The 12,235-nt window shown below is 47.6% G+C and overlaps 3 protein-coding genes across 3 annotated transcripts in view; all 3 read right to left on the bottom strand.

Annotated features, from left to right (window-relative positions):
* Positions 1-2,378: 2,378 nt before the first annotated feature.
* LOC105892845 (ovarian cancer G-protein coupled receptor 1) lies at positions 2,379-8,021 on the bottom strand. Its single transcript, XM_012819162.3, has 2 exons — positions 7,684-8,021; positions 2,379-3,830 (listed from the first exon to the last, which is right to left on the bottom strand). The coding sequence occupies exon 2, from the start codon at positions 3,732-3,734 to the stop codon at positions 2,658-2,660; it is 1,077 nt and encodes a 358-aa protein (XP_012674616.1). The 5' UTR covers positions 3,735-3,830; positions 7,684-8,021; the 3' UTR covers positions 2,379-2,657.
* Positions 8,022-8,066: 45 nt separating this feature from the next.
* Positions 8,067-12,220, bottom strand: LOC122133491 (protein Daple-like). Its single transcript, XM_042709805.1, has 2 exons — positions 10,694-12,220; positions 8,067-10,630 (listed from the first exon to the last, which is right to left on the bottom strand). Exons 1-2 carry the CDS (start codon positions 11,877-11,879, stop codon positions 10,209-10,211), a joined length of 1,608 nt encoding a protein of 535 aa, XP_042565739.1. The 5' UTR covers positions 11,880-12,220; the 3' UTR covers positions 8,067-10,208.
* The window catches only part of ccdc88c (coiled-coil domain containing 88C), a 60,896-nt gene continuing 60,594 nt past the window's right edge, over positions 11,934-12,235 (bottom strand). Inside the window, exon 31 of the mRNA XM_042709804.1 lies at positions 11,934-11,968. Within this exon, the coding sequence (XP_042565738.1) occupies positions 11,934-11,968 (35 nt within the window). The remainder of the gene's footprint in view (positions 11,969-12,235) is intronic.

The raw sequence follows: 12,235 nt of genomic DNA, 5'->3' as shown, positions 1-12,235 counted from the left end.
TAGGTGGCTAGGTTACCATCAGTAAGTTATAAAATAAAATGTTATAGACAATAATAAGTTATATAATGTTGAAAAATGTTTAATGATAATGTTATAATGGGTTATAAAGCTATATTATATATGCTATTCAATAATGAGACTGATGCTGTAATTCAGTCGTGATGATGAAAAGTAGTTATACTCGTATATACTCGTAATAACAGTCTCGTTCTTAAAAAGCCACACCTTGTATGGCCAGCTGTACACACACACACACACACACACACGCATCAGAACTGCACTCAGAATGAGTGTGTATGACCTCAACATAGGGTAAGACGTGACCCAAGGGGAAAAAAATGAAGGGACAAACGGTAGAGATCAGTGTAATATCTTTTCCAGACACTTCAGACAAGGCTTTGAGTCACATGTTAGTTAGCTGGCCTCCATTTTCCGCTGTGTGATACGAGTCTGTTTATGCAAGTGTCAGGGGAGGACAAAACATGCATCATTGAGGGCTACTCCCTGTGGAAGGGAGCAATGAAAGCATTCATTTTGTAAGAATGTAAGATTACTACTGATTTATTCTCCCTACTGCATTTTTCGGGACTATTTTGAAACTGGGGTGTGAGGTCAGTGATGCATCATCAGTTTCAGACGTGTGTGAATGCCATCTCAGTCAACACATCCAACTTCAGGAAATGTTACAGTGAAACATTAACGTGTATAGTTAATAGTATACTGCATCCTTAGCCCAACACCAGCACCACCTAGTTGAGTCACTACTGTTCAACCATGTCATTAAAAGTTCAGCACAGATATTGGTCTGATTAGCAGAAACAGCCATGTTGTCTCACCCTGACACGAGGGACACCAAATAAGTAAAAGTGCATGGGGTGCACAGACGTGCTCAATGGTGCAGAAAATTAACTGCCATCTCAGAATTTAGTTTCGTTAATTAACCCTTTCATTGTATTTTCAAGTGTATTTTTACTCATTAATCTGCACGATTTACATATTCATTGGACCGTGAAACCTGGGTTTCAAAGTCGGTGTGAAAGACGCAGATCAAGCAACGCTTTCTCAGATCCTCTTACTCTAGCACACCGGTGTGATGCAACCTGCTCTCCTCTCTCCTCTCTGGGGCCTTGAGACATGCTGTGTGGGGTGCATCACTGTTGAACTCCTGCAACCACACAGTGACACTTTTTTTATAATAAGCTCACTTCCCTCCATGAAGACATGTACGTCAGCCAACTTTATTTCCTTGAGATGACCTTGCAACGTTCAGACGGCTTCAACGGGAAGCACAGCATCTTGCGAGTCATAACTCTATGCGAACTCCTCTGATGACGCATGCTAACACCCACATGCTAGTATCTAGCTTGACAGTTTTTCCAGTTAGTAGGCAGTTGGTGTTTTTACCCATGGGGATACAGGTAACATTCCTAACATTCCCATCTTGTCTTCCTCCAAATTCCTCCTTCTGCTTTAAGAACACTTCACGGTACTCCTTTTGAACATGGCCTTCCGAAAACTTCCAGGAAATTCCTGACTCTCCCATCTCCCTCTTTATTTTCACCCCAGATTTTCCCAGGCTAAGTGAATTGCAATGGGAATTCTTCATGGTTACAATACCCATCTGGGGATCTCTGAACTTGACCTATAACCCTTCACACTTGACCTATAACCCTTCACGCCAAACCTAGTTTATTTATTGCTGTTTGTTCCCCTACACCCCAGTCTCCCCCCTTTCAAAGCAGACAATTTTCAGAGAGGGATTCTTCGAAATGACTGGGGGCACATCCCTAGGGTAGTGCTCTTCACAATCCCCTGAATGTCAGTTTCTAAGGGAGCCAGAGGACTTTGTAATGTTCCAAAACCGTACGAGATCAGAAGGGATACTGTAACACTGCTAGTGTAGTGTAGATCACAGGACACTTAGATAGTGGTACAGGAGGTAGAGAAGTCGTTTGGTAATCAGAAGGTTGCTAGTTCGATTCCCTGTCGAAGCGTCCTTGAGCAAGGCACTGAACCCCTAATTGCTCCTGATGTGCAGTGTGCCATCAGTATAAAATGTGTATACATCCTTGTAAGTCGCTTTGGATGAAAGCGTCTGCTAAATGACTAAATGTAAATGTAAATGTAGATAGCATGTTGGGCCCAGTCTCACGTAGACAAATGGATATCACAATGTACGCCGGGAGAGACAAGCGTTGGTGAATTTGAGCTAAATGGAGTTGAGAGCAGTAGTGTGTATTGTGCTTTTGAAACATCTAAACCAAAGATTCTAGAGTGCTTCGCGCTGCTCTGAGTGATGATTTCATTCATCAAGATGAAGGCAGGTTCAAGGACGCCGTCCTGTTCTGCAATTCAATGCCAAAATTGAAAGGAAACTGTGTGCTTTCATGACATAGCGCAAACGTCTGACCCCCGTGAGACTACGCTGAACCAGGTTAGGTGGTGGCTATGCCCTTAAGATCCGTAAGAGTACAAAGACACACACATTGAGTTTAGTTTCAAATAGATTTTTTTTAAACATACTGGCTTTAACATGACTTTGTCTACGTTAAAGCTAAGTTTCATATATGTTAAACAAATACATACATAATCTGTAACAGACATAGAAACATTTCCTGGGCCAGCCCACTGGGGATAAGCTAAACATGTTCGTCTCCTTATACATCCTGACTGGTTTTCATTGGCTGTAACAATGTGACCATTGCAGCACCAGTTCTGCTGTCACTGGCAGTAGCCACCTCATTGGATTGTGTGGCAGTGATCGCTAGGCGACCAGTGATGGCCATGCCCTTGTCTTTGGGGCGTCTGCAACAGCACACGGCCTTGGCACACACCCGCTGGGCCTCCTGGATGCCACGCTGGGCGCTCTCGCTCACGAAGCAGTACAGCGCCGGGTCGGCCACGCAGTTGAAGCTGGTGAGCAGGAGCGAGAAGTGGTAGTAGTTGAAGACCTTCTCTATGAACCCGCAGCTTCTCTCCAGCATCGTCCGCGCCAGAAGGAACACGTGGTACGGCGAGAAGCACACCAGGAAGATGAGGATGGTGCTGGTCACCAGGTGCTTGATGCGCGTCTTCTGCGCCGTCTGCGTGCCGGCGCTCTTGTTCACCGCGCGCAGGACGCGGAAATACGACACGGACAAGATGAAGAGCGGGAAAAGAAAGCCCACGTAGAAGCGGTAATAGTTCACCGGGTACTCCCAGGGCTTCATCGGGTAGTGCTCGAAGCACACCCTCTGGTTGGTCCTGTCCACGCTCAGCACTTTGTGGCTGAAGAAGATGGCTCCCACCGCCAGCTCCTTGACCCAGATGAAGACGCTGACCAGAGTGGCCGCCTTCATGGTGCGGAAGGCGGCGAAGCGGAACGGGTAGACCACGGCCAGGTAGCGGTCGATGGAGATGCAGCAGAGGAAGCCGATGGAGATGTAGATGTTCTCGTAGAGCAGGACGCCGCATAGCTGGCACAGCCACTCGTGGTGGCGCCAGTCGTCCCCCAGGAAGATGTACTGCAGCCACATGGGCAGCGAGGCCAGGTAGAGCAGGTCGGAGACGGTGAGGTTCAGCAGGTAGACCCCCAGCTCGTTCCGCGCCCTGAGCTGCACCCAGGCGTGGTAGAGGGAGTAGGCGTTGGCGGGGAGGCCCACAAACAGGATAAGGATGTAGGCCCCAGCGAAGAGGTACTGGTGGATCTCATGATCGATGGTGCAGTTGATGAGCTCTGAATCGTTGGAGGACATGGCAACCTCATGGCCGTGGACACCGCCAAGAAACCAGGGGACCGGGGACGGAATAATTTGTCGAGGGATAGGTCACAACAGCCATCCCATGGTGGTCTATAAATCACAGAAGATACAATTTAAAGTCATTTCACATTGGATTGCTTTATCAAATACTTTTGTACACTTTGTGGGTCGGTCAAGGCAATTTTTGTAGGTTCAATTTAGTCTCGAAACTACTTTCACACTTACATAGCTGTCAGCTCACACATCCTGACCCGAAACCACTTAGTGTGCTTCTGTTCAGTTAGTGTTTTAGACTGTGGTTATGGTCTAAGTATGAAGTACGTTAATAAAAAAAAGACACTGCAGGGTAACGTGACCAATAACATTTCATATTTTTCATGTAATTACCCCTTTTTAGGTTCCTACAAACATGGAGGAATGCAATGACGTGTGAGTAACATTCTTTCGCAGAACAGAGAGCACTGAAAGGTAACGTGAAACAGGAATACAAAAAAGGGGAAGCAAATGCAAAACCATCACAATTTCGTGACTCTACAAGCATGACATCCCCATCTCCATCCCCATCTCCGAGCTCTGCTCTCTCTGCTCTGCTCTCTGTGTGTGTTTACTCAGTAGGCACCAATTACTGCAACCCTCCTGAGCGGATTATGACTCGTTTCGGCAGGGGAGAACGAGGAAAGGACAGGGAGTGTATGTAAACTGGGAACGGGGGGGGGGGGGCAGTGTTGTCCAGTGTCTGTCCCTCACTGACCTTGTCTGTCACCAGAGAGGAACTGAGAGTAATGTCGGTTGAACCAGACTCAGCCATATATAGGACAAGACTTCTGCCGTTCTTCATGTCTCTCTTTTAGTCTGGTAGTGAGTGTTTGCACAATACTAACGGTGCAAACCCATGACAGCGACGCGATACGCTTCCATCGCTTTGAGTGGGCGTGTTGTAGCGCGTGGATATAGCATAACAGACTGGACTAGTGAGCTAGTTAGCAATCTGATTGGCCGCTGCCGGGAAAAATCGCTCCTCATTTGCATAGGATTCAACTTTTTCCAACTTTTATCGGTCGCGCCGCCCCAAAACGGTGGTCTACGTCACAATGGATTGGCTCTTGTTGAAATGCATGGGGATTTAGAATATCGCGTCGCTCGTAACGGTGTCATGGGTTTGCACCGTAATTGTGGGGGCTTTTCTACTGATGGACTGTAGACACTTCTGTGGTCGAGGATATGAATAGGGCGTGAAGGTAGTTCACAAGATGTATTTTCCCACTCAGTAATAATTTCCACCATAACAAAACCCAAACATGAACATGGGCTGAACAATATGACACAATAAAAGGAAACATCTTATGCGGGACACATCTCAACCTCATGCTCGTTCTGGGTATGTTTGATTCACGTCATTTTGACCCCTGTTGAGTTGACCATAAATGCAATGCCCTGCCCATACTTTTAACTTGGCCCAGTCATAAACTTAGATTTCATGATCAGCACTTCAAAACTACCTGTAACTAAAGTTGTAATTGAATACATTCCACCAGATTTATATGGCAGATTTGAGTTGTTGAGTGATCACTGTGTATCTGAGTGATTTCTTTAGTTCACTGGAGTGGCCGGCTAAGGCATGACTAGATGATTAGAGAGGAGGCCGGGCGACCTTGCAGACTGCATGGATCTCTGGGAAATGTGCCCTGATTCATCGGTACTATGAGACAGCACAGAGACAGGCTGGTTCATTTTAGCACCATTTAATCAAAGTGCCTGGAGGAGTATATGCACTCACACCGGCTGTTCGGCGCACGCCCACACATGCTTCTTAGTCTCTTAGTCCACCCTTAAATCACTGTCTTCACCTGGAAAGCTCCGCATGGCCACTTGATAAGAATCTGTTCATGTGGAATTTGTGGAATTGGTCCTGTGACTCGTGGTCTTATATTAAAGACAATCAAGTCTGGATGACAGCTATGTTGAGGTAAACATTTCCTTTTTTTCTGAAAAGAAAATCCACTGAGTGGATTACACATTTATAAGTGCAAATCTATCATGACATCCCATGTCATGGAACCTTCTATTCAAACATTCGCAAGTTAATGGACTGGAGTGTGGTTTTTGAGCGGGCGTGAAACAAAAGCCCCCATATCCTGCATCTGAGCAAGAACATCTTGGCCGTCGAGATAACAATCATAATCCACATCCCCGGTCGCGCTTTAACCAGTCACAACGCTCGTCACATAAACATCTGTCAACAACCGACGCTATTTTAATCATATGAAACGTGGCCCAAACAGCCAGCGTCCAAGCTGAAACACCTGCTGGTGATAAAACAAGCGACTGATGGATGGCTGAAATAGTGTCTGGGATTTTCTAGAAAAGACCAAAGACTCGTGCAGAACCAACAGAGCCTAATTAACACAGCAGGAGATGAGAAATTGTGATATGAGAGTGCCAATGACAAACAACCTCTCTGGTTTGGCCAAGTTGGCCATAAATTAATATTTAGTAGCGGCTGAGAGCAATATTCAGTGACATATCTCCTCAATTTGCCCGCACTTAAACTTGGACTAATGACTAATGGCCCACTAATGTCTCTCCTCTCCAGTAGCATACACAAAGCAAGAAAGCCATCATCAATATTTTTTTTTTTCAATCTCCACAGGCGAGATAGTCGTCACCAACACCATCCCCCTGTATCAAAACAGATATTTTCCTACTCGAGTCGCTTTATTTTTTTGAATCGGTGCTGACCTTGTGACGGCTATACGCACAGGATTACCTTAAAGCCAATATAATAACAAGTCATGCTATGGTGTCTGTGGCTTAGTAAAGATGATACTCTTCAAAGCATGATCTGGAGGTCGATCTGCATATTTCCTATCAAAGTGAAGTCTTCATTATATGCTATCTACGGTCTGAATAATTAGTCATACATTATGTAGAGGGAACAGCTTGGCAATATGTCAACCCATCAGTCACCAACACTAAATGAACTCTGCTTGTCTTGGTTAGTTCATAATAGAGGGCGGTGAGCCAAATTCACTTTGTTAGCTGACCAAGCTCATGACCACTGGCACGAAAGCAATGAGTGACATGGGCACACAACTGCGGTTCCTTCAGGGCATACCATGGTGGGGAAAGCCATCATTAAGATACCACAGGCCGCCTCGCTGAGGACGACAAATAGGCCCACATCACTATAACCCGATGTCTAATGGAAGCGTGCCATTATCTCAGTTGGGAATCTGTGAATGTATATAGACTCAAGATAAAACGGATCTCACAAATGATTCATGGATAGCATTGAAATTTGATTTTAAAACGACAAGCGCTTGAGAGAAATCCATATTCAGCAGCCAAGTTTAAAGGTAGAAATACGGAAATAAGAAAAGGCAAAAAAAACCTGGTAGCAATATAACTTATAAAATGACAAACAGACATGCCACAGATTATTTAGTTTCCGAGGAAACAAAGAATGAACATCAGACCCCTCTTAGCAGTATTGGCACAGGTCGAATACCATATGATAGACGCACACACCTGAAGCTCGGTGTTACTTTGGCGGGAGCCGTTAATAATGAACTTATAAATAATTCATTGCCACACGATCTCGTAGGCTATGTGATAAATACCAACAGACAGCTTTGCTGTTGCAACATAACCTGCCGTAGCCTATTATTTGACACATATTAAGACGTCGTGATCATTTAAAAGAACTGATCAAATCATAACCCGAGTTGGGGACCATAGCATCCTACAGGTGCATTACGAGAGGAGATGCATTTGCAGAAGACTGATAAAACGAGTATGTAAACTGACGAGAAATGACATTCATGATGACACAAGAAAAACATGCAACCTAGATTACAGTGGTGCCATTCAAATTCGTCGACATATTCACAAGCAGAGAGACAAAACAACAAATACCCCGTTGACCCAAACGGAGAGAACTTACGTTATTTTTTTTCCCGTCGTTTAAGTCAGTCTTGGTTATTTCAAACACAGCGCAATTGCACCGCTGCTGGCTGCAAAGTAGAAAACTTAAAGCGCACTGAAGAGTATCCCACGCTACTGTTGAGATCCTTACGCAGCACGGTCACCGATCATTCATGCAATTGGATCGAGCGAACTGATGGGGAAAAGAACTTCTACAGAAACCTTATACTTCCAATAGATCCGCCTTGCATGCAGAGTTGCGCACTGATGACCTCAGTTGCGCAGCCCACCTCTTCCTTCTTTCACCGTCAGCACGTGCGTGTTTGGTAAACCAGAATATTGCACGTGGGCGCGCCACAAGTATATTTTCTAGACACACTTACAAAACACAAAACACGAGAGTCAATTAAAAAAAATCTTTATTACAAAGTGTTGAACTTTTTTGGACATCAGCTTTCTTCTTTTCTACATAACACCGACAGAAAACAAAATCACTTTCATTACTTAAAAAGACGTTTTCATTTCGAACGTGTTTGAAGGACATGAATACAAGCACACAGAAGTGAAGGGAAGAGACTGTCTGCAGTAGTGTTTAAAAACGCAACTCGCGTAGGCAGCTCCTAGCCACAGTACAGTAGCTCTGCACAGGTGAGAAAGTGGCCAGCACTCAGGCACATTCACTCTCTCGCTCACTCAATCACACTCGCTCGCTCTTTCTCACTCACACACACACACCATCTGAGAGATGAAGGTACACCAGGAGATGGGGTGCACTGATGCACTCCTTGGTGCAATCTAAACCATTAGGCAATTGTCATACACTTGTATGAATGTACTCGCTCACTAGCAAGAAGGTCATGAACGTGTCTCCCCTGACAATGCCGCCCTACCTCCACCACCTCCCATGAAGCTGGGGGAACCAGAGAGGGATATTGGGTGATGTGCCACCAGTGACAAACTCCATTCTTGCATTCAGGTAATGGGATCAATAATGTAGCAGTTCATAGACAGGGCTGCTATCAGTTGAAAAGGGGCATTTAATGGGGTCCTGGGTACTCAAGTTTGGACAAAAGCGTCTGCTAAATGACTAAATGTCAAGGAGATAGCAGTGAATGTGTGTCCGAGCTGTGGCTGATCTCACTGCGAGTCCATGGGCACTGTGCTGGCTATGCTCTCCACATCCCAGTCGTGTGTGAAGGTGTGCTCTCCACAATTCACCTGTTCAAATGCACTCCTGCCTTATACAGCTACATAACAGTGGGGTTAAACTAAACAAAACAAAACAAAACAAAAACAACAACAACAACACTCTCACACAAGAAACACACACTCACACACTTCAAATCATTTTTGGGCAAAGTGAGACAGTAATAAATAAAAGCTAGTCTTACTGCTATATCAGAAATGCATTGCAGTGTTAACACACAAAAAAAAAAATCCTCTAAAGTCAACACTATGATGATCAACACACAAAAGTCTTAACATCAGGCTATTATTGCCTTTTCCATTTCTACACATATCTTATGTAAATTACAGAACGAGTCCAGTTTGCAGGACACCCCTTCGCTCTCATCGGCGAGAGACCCCACTGGTGCATTGTGGGAAACATTTACATGGGTGCACAAAACTGCTCATTCTTAAAATTTGAGTCAGTCAACCGTCCTCCCCTTGGTACCCAAAACCAGTCGTTGGGGTTTGGCTTCGTCTTAAAACCTTCCCTTTCCAGAGAGGGTTATCTGCTTCCCTCCGTCTCTCCCAAAACCAACATGTTCCTCCACCATGGCCTCTCGCGGCCTCTGCATAAGTGTGCTTTAATATCGAAGTCCATCCATATTCTCGCGTGTGTGGTAACTGTTAGGGGGTCACCACACATTTATTTTTTTTGGAAAAAACAGCGAGAGAGCCAGAAGGAGGGGGAGCGAGAGAGAGAGAGAAAGAGAGAGAGAGAGAGAGACAGAGTCTTAAGAGGGGGACCATTTCCAGTAATCTCTTCCAGTGATGGACTAGCACTGTCCTTGCCTCTCTAAAGATGGAGGCTGTAATTACAGTCATTTAGGGCCAGGGAGTGGTCCTTCTCTCCTTACCCTCGCTGTTTGTTTTCCACGCGCAAGAATAGAACTTGGATTGAGCAAGCGCGCGCTGTCCACAGCGAGCAGCAGGAAATCAATGGGTGACCAGCGCTCAGGGAAGAGAAAGAAAAAAATCAAAATACATTCCTTGTTTTCTAGTGCTTTCTGCGGGTCTTTGCAGAGTCTCTCAGTGTCCTTCTGTGCATACTAGTGGCTCGAGCGTCGGCGGAACAGGAGCCAGAATGGGATTCTGTGTCCTGTGAAGTGACATGGACTTGGGGCCAGTCATGTGGAGATCTGGAGTGGGGTGTCATGAAGAGAGGACAGACTCAAACCTGCTCAGTTTAATTTTTTTAATTCACACTTCTTTGTGCACATGTCGGCCATTGAGGTGTATCAAAAGAATCGTTCAAACGTTCGTGTTTCCGATTTGTTGTTATGTTACAGAGTTGAGTCGTTTCGGCCATATTGTGGTTTAGACACAGCCGTACTCATACCACACAGTCTGAGGGTCGTCGCTGGGGTCTGGAGAGGCAGGGGTGCTCTTCGGCCTCTCCTCCGTGCCGCCGTTCACTCCTACTCCTCCTCCTCCTCCTCCTTCGCCCACTGACGGTCCTCCCAACTCTCCCTTCTTTAGCAGAGGTGACTCAGCCTGCCGTGCCTCCCCCCGGTTGCGACGCTCCTCCCCCATCATCTCCTCCTCCTGCTCCTCCAATCGCAGGGCCGAGACTGCCCGCACCGGCGTCACCATGGCGACCTCGCCCCGGTGATGGTGGTGGTTGGCGTTGTGCTGGCGCTGAGTAGTGGAGCGGCCAGCCTGCCCGCCAGGGGCTCTGGGTGTACCTCCACTAACTCCTCCTCCTCCCACTCCTCCTCCTCCCACTCCTCCTCCTCCCACTCCTCCCACTCCTCCTCCCACTCCCACTCCCACTCCCACTCCTCCTCCTCCTCCCACTCCCACTCCCACTCCTCCTCCTACACTACCACCAGTTCTCACTCCTCCACCTCCTCCTCCACCACCACCAGTTCTCAGTCCTCCACCTGCGGTGTGCCGCTCAGGCTGCAGGGAGAGTGAGGACGAGTGGTGCTGTGGCGGGGGCAGGCTCAGCTCATTCCGGGGGGGCGCCACGGAGAGCCGGCGCGGGTCAAGATGATGTCCGCCGTCCCCGAGCTGAGGTGACGGTCCAGCCAGGCGGGCCGACTGGGGCCGCTCTCGCGCCGCTCCCCCCCCACCAGCGCCTCTCCTCAGCACCACCTCTGATTGGTTGGGTGTCGACAACAACGACGACGACGACGACGAATGGTCACCGCGGAAACTATCAGGGCCGTTGGAGCGGAGCAGGTCGGCCGACGCCAGGCTGAAGGTGCGGCTCAGGCTGCTGCTGCCGGTGCCACCGTTCCCAGCTGTGCCAAGGCCACCGCGGGGCAAGGTGCGGGCGCCCGACGAGGCCCCAGAGGCGCGGTTGGGCAGTGTCTGAGAGTGGCAGCCGTCAGGAGCTGGCTGGCGGACGCTGGGCTTGACGCTCTGGCCTGGCTTGAGTGGGGCGGCGGAGGAGGAGGAGGAGGAGGAACCGGGGGTCTTGACGGTGGGAGTGACGTAGCTGGTGGGCGTCTTGGCACCGTCTCTCAGCGCGGGCGGCCCGCGCGGTGGCCGAGTGAAGTAGTCGTTCATCAGGTCCTCACGACTTCCTGTCTGCACCTGGGGGAACAGATGAAGGGGAGGAGGGTCAGACAGGAAGGAGAGAGAGAGAGAGAGAGAGAGAGAGAGAGAGAGAGAGAGAGAGAGAGAGAGAGAGAGAGAGAGAGAGAGAGAGAGAGAGAGAGAGAGAGGAACCCTAGACTCATATGGGGGGCAGATTATGAGACTGAGGCAGAGGACATGCTTCTTGTCTGCATCACCATAGAGACGTGAAAGGTCAATGTGAAAGGTCACTAGCGAGCTGTGTAGAAGAGTGGGGGAAAGGTAACAGAAAGAGATCAAATTATAAAAATCAAGGTATGAAGAATTCTTCGTGAGCTGTTTGCAACAGCGGGAGAGGAATGGTAGCCAAAGTGACCTAAAGAGAGAGTGTGTGTGACACACTGAAACAGTATTGAGGTCAGAGGATGCGACGAACACAAACAACAAAAAGAGGAAGGAGCTCATCAGTAGAAGTTAGAAAACAATAAAAAAAAGAAAAACAGGCGTCTCCGAGAGTCCTTAACCGCCCTGTTCACTCTTCCCCCTCCCTCCCGCTAGAACATTCATCACAGGGAGAGCCGTATGTTTACTGCGCCCCAAGCCGTAAACACATCCATTACACTCCCGACCAGATCACCCCAACAGCCACCTCAATTACAGGCACCCAAACCTCGACTCTCGGCTACTCTCAGCAAGCCCCATCAAACACATTCACCTCAAACGCATTCATCAAAACCTCATAAATACCTCCATCGATCTGTGCTTTTCTTTCTCCCCATGGGTGCCCAGAGCTCCACAGAGGAAGGATGTTTGTTTTGGGG

Source organism: Clupea harengus, chromosome 14 (genome assembly GCF_900700415.2).
Source record: "Clupea harengus chromosome 14, Ch_v2.0.2, whole genome shotgun sequence".
NCBI lineage: Eukaryota > Metazoa > Chordata > Actinopteri > Clupeiformes > Clupeidae > Clupea > Clupea harengus.
The sequence above is the reverse complement of the archived record's forward strand: the minus strand, read 5'-3'. Positions and strand labels throughout refer to the sequence as shown.